The following is a 12,711-nucleotide window of genomic DNA, read 5'->3' on the forward strand; positions in this document are numbered from 1 at the left end:
AACTCGAACTTTAATTAGAACCGAATTTTGTCATATTCGGCTCGATTCGCTTCGTTTAAACTTCTACACATAACAAATTACTTTTAAGGAGTATATATCTTGTTAGACAATTTCACATATCTATACCTGTGACGTAGATCAAGCTGATCTATGTTTAAAGTAAAACTAATATTTTTTTTTTACATAAAATGTAATATTTTTTCATGGGTATGGTTGGATCAGAGATCCGTCTCACAAATTGACATGTAAAACAGTCTCATATGAGTTTTTATAATTTTTAAAATAAAATCTTACAATTTACAAGCTACTAAAATAACTTATAAGATATAATAACTTATAACTTATTTTAAATAAGTTCAATCAAACACCCTCGATCAATATATTTGACATTAAAAAGGAAAGAAAAGGGAATAGTAGGGAATGGATTTCTTATTTAATCAGTTTATCTTTTCAAGTCAAATTATTGTACTTTATTACAAATACAATCCATCCAAGTTATTTATAGGTTGATTAAAAAAAAATTCGGTTTTATATGTGATGGACTTGAACCTTATTGATCTTAATTGATTTAATTATATTAATATTGGACTTTAGTTAATTAGACATCAAACCCAATTTTAGTGGGAAAAATATTTTATTTGGCTTCTAATTGCTCATACTCCCTTCAACCATGAGAAATCCTTATTTGAAGGCCACATGTTCAATATAAATTTTAGATATGAGATAATTGACAATGTGCAACAATGCCAAATCGAAAAGAATTCACCCTTCAAACTTAAAAACAATGTTCTAAAAAATAGATGCAATTCGTTTTACTGATATATTGTGTGAAGTTCATGTTCTAAACCGAATTGCTGATATGTTCTTACCAGTCTGGTTGCTGTAAACCATCCAACTATCGCAATTTCGAGTACGTTAGCCCCACAAACTGGACTTCAACTCCGGCCTCATCCTATTACAATCCGCATTGCCTTGTATGGAAAAACGACCCTTGTGCTATATCTGTCAAACATCAAGAGAGACTGGAAGAGGGTGGCTGTTGTTATTTGATATTCCTCATCTTCCTTGTTATTGTTTACTCTGTTGGCTGCTGCGCGTTCAGAAAGAATGGAGAAGATAACTATGCATGTAGACATTACGCGATTGATGGGCGGGTTCGAGTAGATAACTGGCATGAGAGCAATTGAAAATCATGGAAAAAGAAATTTATCATAGTTTACGAGTTCAAATGAAGAACTGACCATCAAGTTGAATGGTTGGTTATGAGATCATTTGTTCAATTCTTGTGTGCCCCTCACTGCTGAACTTCCTAGTTCCAATGTGATATTAGATTTGCTGTGATTTACAAAAAGAAAGAGCTTTCCAATTCCTTTTGTGATATTGACCAAATTAATGGGAAAAAAAAATATATTAATGCGAGATCTTTCATGTGTCTTTGTACTCGTTGATGGAAAGAGAACAAGATAGGTTAATTGACGATTTCAAAAAAATTAAAAGATCATGTTTGAGTTTGTGGATCAACCTATTTAAAGTCGAGATTTGATTTAACTTGTTCTTTGCTTGGTAAACTTATTTGGATTTGTTGGACAAGTTCGTTTGATTTAACTTTTGATGATTGATAGTTCCTCAACCATATTCTCAATGTTTGGATAATGTCCGAAAGATAGATTGAACGCAACGGGAGTTGCCATCAACCAGTATACAATTGAAGGAGACATCTCAATATTCTCCTTGTATATCTTCTCGTATCTTATAAATACAATGCCAACATGTAACTAGGCACTCAAAACCACACAAAATGTGAAAGAGTTCAACAATGTTCATCAGTTCTTTAACAAATCAAAGGAGAAATGAATGTCCTCAATATACACAATTCAAATATACAATTTTGTTCTCCAAAGAAATTTTCTAGATGGCTCAGCAAGCCAAGATCTTGAGTCCAACCGATCTTCAGAAACTCCTTCCAATTTCGACAGATCAGTTAAAAGAACACAACCACCTCCGTCTCTCGTTCTGAGAAGTCCATCGTCTAAGGCTTGATCTTGAACATCTAAGCAACTGATTCTTCACACTGCAATCCGTTGCTCTTGAAACCAAAGAATGGCTAACATCTGGAGATCCCATGCATAAGCTGGGGTTGAGTTTCAAAGAATGAAACCTCCGGCAACTCAAGGATCGGAAAGAACCAAAAGGAGAGAGTGGAACACAGGGATTGTCTAGCTTACAAAATAGAGTGTCGTCGGTGGAAGATTCTGGGATTTCTACTGCACAAGCGCAAAAGGGAAGCGATAAACTCGTTCTTGCAATTCCCTTGATGATAGGCTTTGTGCTTTCAAGCTTCGTAAAAGAAACTATACCATGTCGACATAAGGGACAGGGAATTGAACCAGGCGGCCCGTGAGCAACTGTGGACGTGGTATTGGTGGAACAAAGATATAAGGCACAATGAGTGCAAAACTCGTGGAAACAATCTGTACGAAAGTATAAATGAATAATTGAATTAGAGAACAGTAAGGCCACACTAATCCCCTGTTAATGCTCGAGTTTATCTCGATTTGCGAATGCAACAGTTGCGAAGTTATTTATCAAGGGGCACTGAACGATGAAAAAGAGAGAATTATTATTGATATACCTTCAGCAGCAACGGTGCACTTCCTCTCCAAGCAAACAACACATGGGTCTAAGCATGTAGCCGGCGAATCATTGCTTCTGCAACCACATTCTCTGAAATTCAACGAATTAAAGATATTATCTAAAAGTTTCTTTGACAAATATAGTGCAAAGGGCCAAACAAGTTCTACGTAACTATGAATGACATCGATTTCCGATATGTACTAACTTAGCCAGTGTATATGGTTCTGTTTGAGAAAACAGATATATATGGGGGAAACATCAACTAGTTGGGGTCCTAATCGTAATGTTCGTTCCCTGCTCAGAGAAATTCATTTATTTAGAAACTCGACTGGAACATTGCAACTTTCACTCACCTAGCAATCTCAACGATACTCATAAGTGGAAGGCAGATATATGGTGAAGGACTAAATTTTGGTTGGCCTTCTTGCCGTTGGCTAAGAGTGTCCTCTAGCCAATCTTTATGCCAGGAGCGAGCAACCATCAAAGGAGTCCATCTACCGACATGTTTGGTCAGTATAATTTGTCAAACTTGAAGATATACTAATTCAAGAATTTATTGATTCTACAGTGCAACAAACTTTGGTAAATACAACATATCAGCAAAAGAATGAGCAAAAAAGAATGTCTCACTATTATTTAAAAAGGCATATAAATATAAACCTTAAAGGCCATACATATACATAGGGAAATTTTTTGGAGATCGACTTTCCCACGAAACGTTTTTTTTTATAACCTTCTCATGTATATATCTTTTACTTGAGGAATGTCATAAATTTTAAAAATTTGTTTGGAGGTTAAATTTCAAACTATTCTGACGTACATACATACCCATTTGCATTTTCCGTTGTCATACTGGCACACCTGGCTATCAAAAGCTGAAAATGGCGACAAACAATGTCATGGACTAAACCAATTCCTATAGACGGACATCGAAATCTCATCAGTACCAGATAAACTAACCTGACAACACTGTACATTACCACCACGTGCAGCATAATGAAGTGGTGTGCTTCCAGAACCTGCAGGGTAATCCGTAATCCTTCAGTATTCTCAAAAATAAATAACTCAATATAACAGTAATAGATAAGTCTATTATGAACAGATGCTACCAAGTCACTTGTTGCAAATTGGGACGTGGAATTCCCACTTTCAAGATCCTCAACAGATCAAGGGAAAACATACATGCAGGTCACTCGCAATTACTTGATATCCCTTAAAACAGTAAAAAGTTGTCTGAGATGAAAAACGCCATGAACCAAATCAATGGATTCCGCTTCCTTCTTGCCATCAATCTCGAATGAGGAATAAGATTCCAAGAAATAAAGTTTCACTCGTCCCTGAGATTACAATAGCCAAGGGGGACTCTAATTTGCATTACAAATATTCCATTGTTTTGTCCCTTAGAACACCTCAATGCAAGAGTGCATAGTTTTGTATAGAAATACTAGTGACAGATGGGCTTTGGAAGGTTCCATCAGCTTTGATACAAAAAGAATAATGAACCTTGAAGAATCAATTGTGTAGGATGACTGCTAATATTATTCAATAATAACAAAATTTCTCTCTTTTTGAAATAGATGCTACAATCAATAGATGAATCTGGATTTGGTGAAAGCCCAAGAGCATTGGATGAATTTTAAAAATGGTATATAACCGACGAGTGATTTATGATCATCGTTACAATATAACGTTTTCCATAAAAGATTAGGAGACATTGTTTGTGCAAATTGGATCTTAAGATTTCATCAAATTTCTGAGAAAGCGCTGTGATTCAATTTATTTTGTAATTTAAAAAAAAATAAAGCAACAAGTTTTAACGACCATTACACTCATTCTTGAGAGAAATTGATAGTCCACACTGCCCCGAGAATCTATGGCCCATCAATTGAGCAGGATGTTAATCAAAACTGTGACTTGGGTTTCAGCAACAATTTAATACAGCAAATATTACTGGAATTCAAAAGCAATTCAAATATGATAAGACTAAAAGGTTGATTTTCAAGAAATCATTAAGGTAATCTCAACATAAAGAAACAAAAAAGCTAAAAGAAATGGCACATGCAATAAGAAGAACGACAGTAGCTAGATATCATTAACTATTGATTCAGGTGTGATAATTCTAGCTTATACCATCAATCATAGATAGAAAGTTTAGGATCACAAAATGAAAAAATGGAAATAAGAAATCAATCTCACCAATCAAATCAATAGAAGTTCCATCTTCTAACGTGACCACAGTAACTGATGCCCCTAAATCCAAAAGGAGGTGAACCGTTTCGACATGCCCATTCAATGCAGCCATATGAAGGGCTGTGACACCACCATCAGCAGGTCTGTTGATTACTCCATATAGTGCACTAACCAAAACAAGAAAATCAAATATATTCAGCTAACTACATAAAGGAAGATGCAGATTTTTATAAAAAGTTTCTACTTGAGTACCCTTCATCAAAATCTGGAACAGATTTATGATTCTTCGATCTTTTGCTTGAGATGCTACAGAAATTGGGAATACTAGGAACATGATCAGCAAGGAGAAGCCGAATGCATTGGGAATGACCGTTTAGAGCAGCTAAGTGGAGGGCAGTTGCTCCATTTAAATAATCAGCTCTGTGTATCTAAGAAAGAATCACGACTTTAATTTTTTCTCCACAAACTGGAAACCAATTCGTCAATATGTAAGAAAATAGTTACATTAAAAAATAACCACAAAAACTGTCATACGCTGGCTTTGTAGAGAATCAGAGTCTGAACAACCTCCCAGTGACCATATTGACAAGCTTGCATCAGGGCAGTCTGCCACCAGAAAGCAAATAAAACAATTTCAATTCACACCCAAAGTATCTATTTACATTACAATGAAGGTACGATCTTTACGAAATTGATGCATGTGCCACCGAGTAATCCCCATTTTTGTAAGTAGAATTGAGGAACTGAATTCACAATAAGTGAAGAATCTAAAAGTGCCATTCAAGCTAGAAGGAGAGAAGGAGAGGATAAGGAACAAGATCATACCTGCCCTCGATAGTTCCTGAGATTAATGTCAACCCCGGACTCAAGCAAGAGCGATACAATCTAAATTAAGGAACAATGATTATATACCATATCAATGTCTAAAGTTTATTATGCTACTACTTTATGGTTGAATCTACTTGAAATTTAAGTGTTTGGATGTAAAGCAAAAAACTCACATCAAACTAAATGAACTTGTACCTCATTATGGCCATGGGTGGCAGAATAATGCAATGGAGAATTGCGAACACCGAACGTCGAGTACCTCGCGAGACGAGGATTGAAGTCCAACAATGCCTTAGCCTCTTGGAGATCCCCATCCCTTGCTGCCGAGACAAGACGCTCCCCAGATGCAGAACATCCAAAAGATTTACCCACAAGGCTCAAAAATCTCATCTTGATACACACGTGAATCCAACAATCGTGAAATAAAGAAATTTAATGAAACCAAGGCTTCTAATTTAACTTCAGAAATAATATTTCTGTTCCCCTAATTTGAATGAATGAAAAAGAAACATATATACACAAGTTTCGCTTGTCACTACTCCAAACTGTTATTTCTTGATCATTGAACCATCCGAGGAATCTCAATACTATAAACTTTCTGAACTCATATTCCATGTGTTCCACCTAAATAAACAAAATCTGAACTAATATTCACCTGGACATACACCTAAAAAGTTTGTTTCAACTGTCAGAATCTCACGCTCTATGGTTGATTATTCAACAACGTTTGAAAATCTTGAATCGGAAAGAAAACAAATTTCACCAGCATCAACCTACAACACCAGCTCGATATTTATTCAATGTATGAGGATAAACAATTTATTTTGGGTAAAAACATATTTCCCTATCTTGATAAAGACAGAATTCTGTATAACTGAATTTTCCAACCAAATTGTAAAGCTTCCTCTAAGACCTGAAGGAATGATGAACATTTCAGACACCCATTTCTCTCTTTCCCCTCAAAATCAAGATTCTGCCAAACTCTTTCCAAAAAAATTCCCGGAAAATAGAGAAATCCTTCAAAACCACCTCCAAGTTCAAAACTTGGCCTATAAATCAAGAATACCCAGCAGCTAGGCTCCAATATTTTCCAAACAAGATTCTAAGATTGACATGTTTGGCCAAGGCCAAATCCCACCATCCCCACAAATCAGCCCAAAAATAGCATTACATTTGTTTTTGTTTGGGAATTTTTTTAATAATAAATAGCTTAAAAAATATTAATGACAGACAATCATCCCAAAAAATCTCTGTTTCCCTACTTCCAGCCTAATATTCTGTGTCCACAAGAGTTAAAGCAACCCAAATTTTGGCTTGTAATTAGTTGTCACCATAAATAATCGGCATAAATTAAATGCACAATAATTGTGTATTTGGTTATTAGTATTCGTTGGTTGTTAATATTAAAATTTATCTTGTTTTATGACAACCTCATGTCCAATTCTAGCATAAGAGTAGTATGTATCCTGGTACTACATATAATAATTTAATTTTAATTCTCACATATATTTCTACGAACTCCACTTTTCAAATCCCAGAAGATACTACCGTTATGTTAGTATGAAAGCAATAACAACTCACAACTAAAGGGGCACTGCTCAAAAATGATGAATGCATAAATCAGAGTTGATTTTTTTTTTATCGTGTTAAATAATATTGAAATTGCATAAATTTAAGTCACTCATTTTATCCTAATCAATGAATGTAAGTAAAATTACCTAAATTTAACTATCAATATCATATTTTAGCATTACTTGAATTGAATTATATTATATCTACAATGTATTCACGTGAGATGTACGTACTTCTTGCAAGTCAAAATAAAAACATACTATAAAGTTCCAGAAAACACAAATTCTTGAAACAAATATGCAAAATTCATTTCGAAATTAATAAACAAGACAACCAGTGGAGAGTGGCCTATGATATTCTATGAGAGAGAATGCCTATGAGTCTTTTTACTGGAAAAGACACCAAAAGAGCTTAAGATCGAGATAACTCATTATCGTTACAAATTGTATCCCTTAAACATTTTAAAGTAAACTAGTTAAGAAAATGCACAAGTCAATTAGAATATAATTATGGAGTTGTAAGAAAATATTGTCTCTTTCCAAAATTGTGTTTGTTCATTCATTCATAAACATTATTAGCAAGTAACTTGAAAAAATAAAAGGATAAAAGGAAAAAACTGTATTTTTAATCTTATAATTTTGTACTTTGTGATTTTGGTTTTATATATTATCAAATTTCAATTTTAGTCATTCATTTTATTATTTTTGACAATTTTAGTCATATTTCATCGAAAGTGTAGAGTGCTGATGTGGTTCTATACACATCAACACTACATTGATGTCATATTAGTGTCACATCAGAAGAAAAAAAAATAAAATTGTCAAAAAATAAATATAGCGGATTAAAACTGAAATTTAACAACATAGAAAAACAAATTCGCAAAGAAGCAAACATATCAAAAAAAAAAATCAAAATATTGTGAATACAATACACTAAAGAGAAAACAATGGTAACATAAAAGTGAAATCAGATTCAACATGTTGGAATATTGAACACACTCATATTCTTATGTTTTTCAGCAACAAAAGTACATACATACACAGTGCAAATCTTATAGGACCGATTTGCTAAATACCTTCGCACTTGGTTCCAATTCACCACTATCTTTACATATACCCAATCATTCACCTTTATCAATGTCTTAAAACATGTATCATGCCAAGAATTATTGAGAATTAAAGTCCTGAAGACCCCCAAAAAAGGCAACAATGAACCCCCAAGCGCCATACAGATGTAAAAACCTGTACTTATGAGCTCCCTGTTGTCCATTCCATCAACATTTTCCATAGAGATTGGCTTTTTTGGCCTTTCGTTTTCTAGACAAGGTTTCGAAAGTGGAGGACCGCAAAGTTCAGGATTCCCTAAGTATGAAGAAGAGTTTAGAGTTTGCATGTGAGCGTTCCATGGAATTTTACCGGACAAGTTGTCGAGGACTCCAGGCCAGGGTGACTCAGTTTTGAAAGGGTATCTGGGATTTCACCCGAAATTTTGTTTTACTGACAGATCAAGAGAGTTTAACATAGATGCAATGCCACGTTATCACAGCGCACGCCAACCCATTTGCAACAATCTCTTTTGTCTTCTTCGGGTCTCCGACCAAGTGGACAAGTATTCCATCGGCACCTATGAGATCATCTTTGATTTTAAGTAGCACCAATCTGTCCTTCTCTAGCCATCTTAATCCACCGCCGGAGACGGTTCTGAATACGAGCAAGATCAATGAAATGATCAGAAAAAGTAGCAAATGCATGGAAGCAAGCGTTTTGCATTTCTAGACTTGCTTGACTTAATCTAATCTTGGTATTTATCTTACATAATTTATTTTTGGTATTTATCTCTAGATAAATTATCTTAAGTTTGAATAGAGTTTTAGTCATGTTAAACTCTTGTTTCTATTTTTGTAGGATTGATTTTTATGGGAAGATAATTAAACAAGATATGAGAAGTATATATACGAAATATTCGGAGAAGAGGAGAGAGCAGTTGCTGGAGTTTTTCTGAGCATACACAGAGTTCAGAGTTGAAGATTCTCATGTGAAGAATTGGTGTGATTGATTCACATACTTACCGTGTTGCTGATTGGTGTTGACGATACTCAAGAACAACACTGCGTGAAGCGTTGGTGAAGAGTGGTTTCATTTGATTTTAAGCAATACAATTTTTGTTTTATGCATCTAGTACTTAGTTTGAATTTTTGATACATTTTAATTCCTTGGAGTGTCAAGGAATTTGGTTTTATTAATCTCACTAGTATTGTTTTGTAAACGATTAACATATTTTTCTAGTGAATTTTTGCCATGAGACGTGGCTCAAGTATTCGTACTTGTGCATATTTACATCTGTGCCAACTTACTTAGTTGTATATTTGTGTGTTAATAATTAATTTCCGATGCATGTTGTGTGCTATTGTTAACAACACCATAGTACAACACTAGCTTCTGATACACACATCCTAATTTATTTCCTGTTCGTTTATGATCAACAACCTCCTTTCATTTTCTTGTCAAAACGCTCCAAATCATATTGAACCCATGAAGAGAAAAGTTTTTTCCTAAAAGTAAATGAATCCGAGACTTTCCCATTCTTTGATCTTTGGATCAAAAGTATCAAATCACTTAAAGAATACCAATTATATGTTGTCACGTCATAAAAAAAAATACTAAATACATTTTAATAACGATGGTAAGTTCTGACGTCATAAAAAATTATCAAACACACTTTAGAATCATATGAAAATAAAACAGAAATATCGATTTTTTGTACTATTTTGGTAAAACAATTACATTTTCTAAATTCACAATGTTTTTTTTTATCAAATTGAATAATAATAATAATTTACAGCGTTCAGATCAAAATAGCTATAGAGATGAGTGTAGATATTGTATAATGACAAAAACTTGTGTGAGACGGTCTCACGGGTCGTATTTTGTGAGACGGATCTTTATTTGAGTTATCCATGAAAAAATATTACTTTTTATGCTTAGAGTATTACTTTTTATTGTGAATATTGATAGGATTGACCCGTCTCACATATTAAGATCCGTGAAACGATCTCACATGAGACTCACTCTTGTATAATATAAGTGATCTATATCTTTAGCCACTTTGTTGAACATTGCTTTCTAATTAACTTATTATTTATTTTAGTTTGATTGAAAATCAAAACTTTATTTTGTAAATCAATCTTCGAATACAAGGCTTCGACTCTGTCGCAGGATGTTCAAAACTACAAAAACGAAGTTGATCCATATCTCTTCCTCTACGTGCTGGTGCTACACTCGCGAGGAAACCCCTGTGGGAATCGCTTTGCATCAGCACAGTAATCATATACCATATAATTGTTCTGCACCCATTTGAGCCTCTCTTGGCCATTGGGATCCAGTTTCTGGGACAGCCAAGGCCTGTTGTTTTCCTCCGAGGAAGCACCGCAAGCGCTGGAGTTGGCGGAGGAGACAACACAAGCATCTGCATGAAAGTTTCTGTATGAAGCAGTGAAGGGAGCTAGAGTCCAATCGGTCTTGATGAGCCCACCTCTTGTTGCCCACTCATCCGCATTCCAGATGCTGCAGTAGAGCTTCATCGGCTGGGTTTTGGGGAATGGGACTCCATTGTTTTCCATGTTCTTGAATTCTCGCAATGGTGTTTTGTCTACTGAGAAACTGGCATTGACAAAGTTGTGATCACCTGAAGATGGTGACTCTTGAATTTCCTATCCTACTTATATTAGTGGGAAAATATTGTACTTTTTGTCACTTTAATGATTGATTTTTATGAAATCAAATTTCAATATTCTCTTGTTTCAAGTTTTGACAAATTTATTATTATTTAGTATTTTTTAAATAAGAGATGTCACATCAGAAGCATAAAAAGATTTGTGTACTTTTTATATATATATATATATATAGATAATTTTGATGCAATGTACTTCAATTACATAAAAATCAAATATTTTTTGCCCATAATATTATTTTATAAAAACTTGACATGTTTATATGAGTAGGAATAACAAGATTCTTGATCGAAAGATCAGTGGAATGAAGTGTACTTACACAATAGTTTGAGGATTCCACAGAACGGAGTACGTGTGAAAATCGGCGGTAGGATCAAACCACAGACGAAACTGCTGCTCTCTCTCCCCTTTGCCTTGCGTATACACATTCGTATGAACAGTGTACGGCTCCCCGCTCGTGTTCCCAAGAAACTCGAAGTCTATCTCGTCATGATCCCACCCTCCCGAGGATAACTACATATTCATCCAACAAAAAACCAATCAATTTCAGGTCAAAATATTTCACATCTTTCAGTTAGATTTTCCATACATAATAAGCAGCGACTGTTCCGGCAGAGTTCCCGGGAACAAGCTTGAGTTGCATGTCGATCATCCCAAACATGTACTGATTCTTTGATTGGAAACCGGACCCAGAATATTTGTCGAGTGACAGAGTCAAAAGCTCGCCGTTGTTGAGGATTTTGGCCCTCCCTTCGCCCCAAGTGATGTCGAAATCTTGGTAATAGTTGCTGCAGATAGCCACCGTTGAAATGCTCAGAAATGAGCAGAAAAGTAAAACTAAGACACCCATTTTCGCTTCTTTCTCTGCTTCCTCTTCGGTGTTTAAATATTAGCTGGAAGGTGGCTGGGTGTATGTATACACATATAAATCAATATATTAAAATGTTAAAACACATGCTCGACAATAATCCTTGTAGAAGTCTAAACTTGCCATCGAACTTAAATTTTCCATAGGTGAACCACACAGGGGTGGAGTTGCGGCACTAGATAAGCACAAAGTAGTGTATATAAACATGTGTCAATTGAACTGAAATGGGATTCTTGATCATCTTTTGTTTAATGCTCTAATGAAATGTGAACGGTTAGCTAGCGCGCTCACACACACACACAAAAATATATATATATATATATGTTGATACTCACTGAAAATTTAGGATCTGATTCCAGCAAGTGACACTAGTCAAGACGCAAGCTTCGAATTTTCGAGCCTGAAATCACGAAGAAGACCGTTAAAAGTGGGCCGGGAGGGTGTCCCGGCGTAGCCCTTCCGACGCTCAAGTCAGAGACTGAGGATATAAAAGGAGAGCAACTAAAGATGCTGCTGAAAAGTAATATAGTGAATATGAATGAGTTGAACACTCAAATCTGGTATTTATAGGAGAATATCTGGACATGTCACGAGCCTTTTACATTGGCTAGGGATGGGTCGGGGCCCATGATCCGGTGTGAGCTCGATTTGGATGGGCTCATCCATGGGGTATCATATGTATAAAAGATATGCACTTGCGTTATATGTGTGAAAAACAATTATCAAATAACACATATATTATATATCTATTATTTATTTATCTATATAAAAGAGCCAATCTTTTTAGAATTGTGAATTGACTTTTAAGTCCTTCATTAATTAATAGAATTTATTAATTATTAATATTAATTCAAGAATATATAATCTATTTATTTCTATTACCTATATA

General features: G+C 34.9%; 2 protein-coding genes across 2 annotated transcripts; both read right to left on the bottom strand.

Moving 5' to 3' along the window:
- Nucleotides 1-1,700: 1,700 nt before the first annotated feature.
- On the bottom strand, nucleotides 1,701-6,982 carry LOC140963463 (probable E3 ubiquitin-protein ligase XBOS32). The gene is made up of 10 exons (XM_073422800.1): nucleotides 5,848-6,982; nucleotides 5,650-5,709; nucleotides 5,359-5,430; nucleotides 5,077-5,252; nucleotides 4,831-4,991; nucleotides 3,595-3,653; nucleotides 3,463-3,509; nucleotides 2,988-3,128; nucleotides 2,633-2,724; nucleotides 1,701-2,471 (listed from the first exon to the last, which is right to left on the bottom strand). The coding sequence occupies exons 1-10, from the start codon at nucleotides 6,040-6,042 to the stop codon at nucleotides 1,978-1,980; spliced, it is 1,497 nt and encodes a 498-aa protein (XP_073278901.1). The 5' UTR covers nucleotides 6,043-6,982; the 3' UTR covers nucleotides 1,701-1,977.
- A 3,324-nt stretch (nucleotides 6,983-10,306) lies between these two features.
- LOC140963007 (probable xyloglucan endotransglucosylase/hydrolase protein 23) lies at nucleotides 10,307-11,838 on the bottom strand. The gene is made up of 3 exons (XM_073422206.1): nucleotides 11,544-11,838; nucleotides 11,274-11,467; nucleotides 10,307-10,883 (listed from the first exon to the last, which is right to left on the bottom strand). The coding sequence occupies exons 1-3, from the start codon at nucleotides 11,802-11,804 to the stop codon at nucleotides 10,484-10,486; spliced, it is 855 nt and encodes a 284-aa protein (XP_073278307.1). The 5' UTR covers nucleotides 11,805-11,838; the 3' UTR covers nucleotides 10,307-10,483.
- Between the last annotated feature and the right edge of the window lie 873 nt (nucleotides 11,839-12,711).

The sequence above is a fragment of the Primulina huaijiensis genome, chromosome 17 (assembly GCF_012295235.1).
Source record: "Primulina huaijiensis isolate GDHJ02 chromosome 17, ASM1229523v2, whole genome shotgun sequence".
Classification (NCBI taxonomy): Eukaryota; Viridiplantae; Streptophyta; class Magnoliopsida; order Lamiales; family Gesneriaceae; genus Primulina; species Primulina huaijiensis.

Coding starts and splice junctions, on each gene's coding strand:
- LOC140963463 (XM_073422800.1), bottom strand. CDS start 6,042: ATGAGATTTTTGAGCCTTGTGGGTAAATCTTTTGGATGTTCTGCATCT. Junction 3,654..4,830: donor AACTTCTATTGATTTGATTG/GTGAGATTGATT, acceptor ATTACCCTGCAG/GTTCTGGAAGCACACCACTT. Junction 2,725..2,987: donor AGTATCGTTGAGATTGCTAG/GTGAGTGAAAGT, acceptor GTTGAATTTCAG/AGAATGTGGTTGCAGAAGCA.
- LOC140963007 (XM_073422206.1), bottom strand. CDS start 11,804: ATGGGTGTCTTAGTTTTACTTTTCTGCTCATTTCTGAGCATTTCAACG. Junction 11,468..11,543: donor GAACAGTCGCTGCTTATTAT/GTATGGAAAATC, acceptor ATGAATATGTAG/TTATCCTCGGGAGGGTGGGA. Junction 10,884..11,273: donor TGGAATCCTCAAACTATTGT/GTAAGTACACTT, acceptor TGTCAATGCCAG/TTTCTCAGTAGACAAAACAC.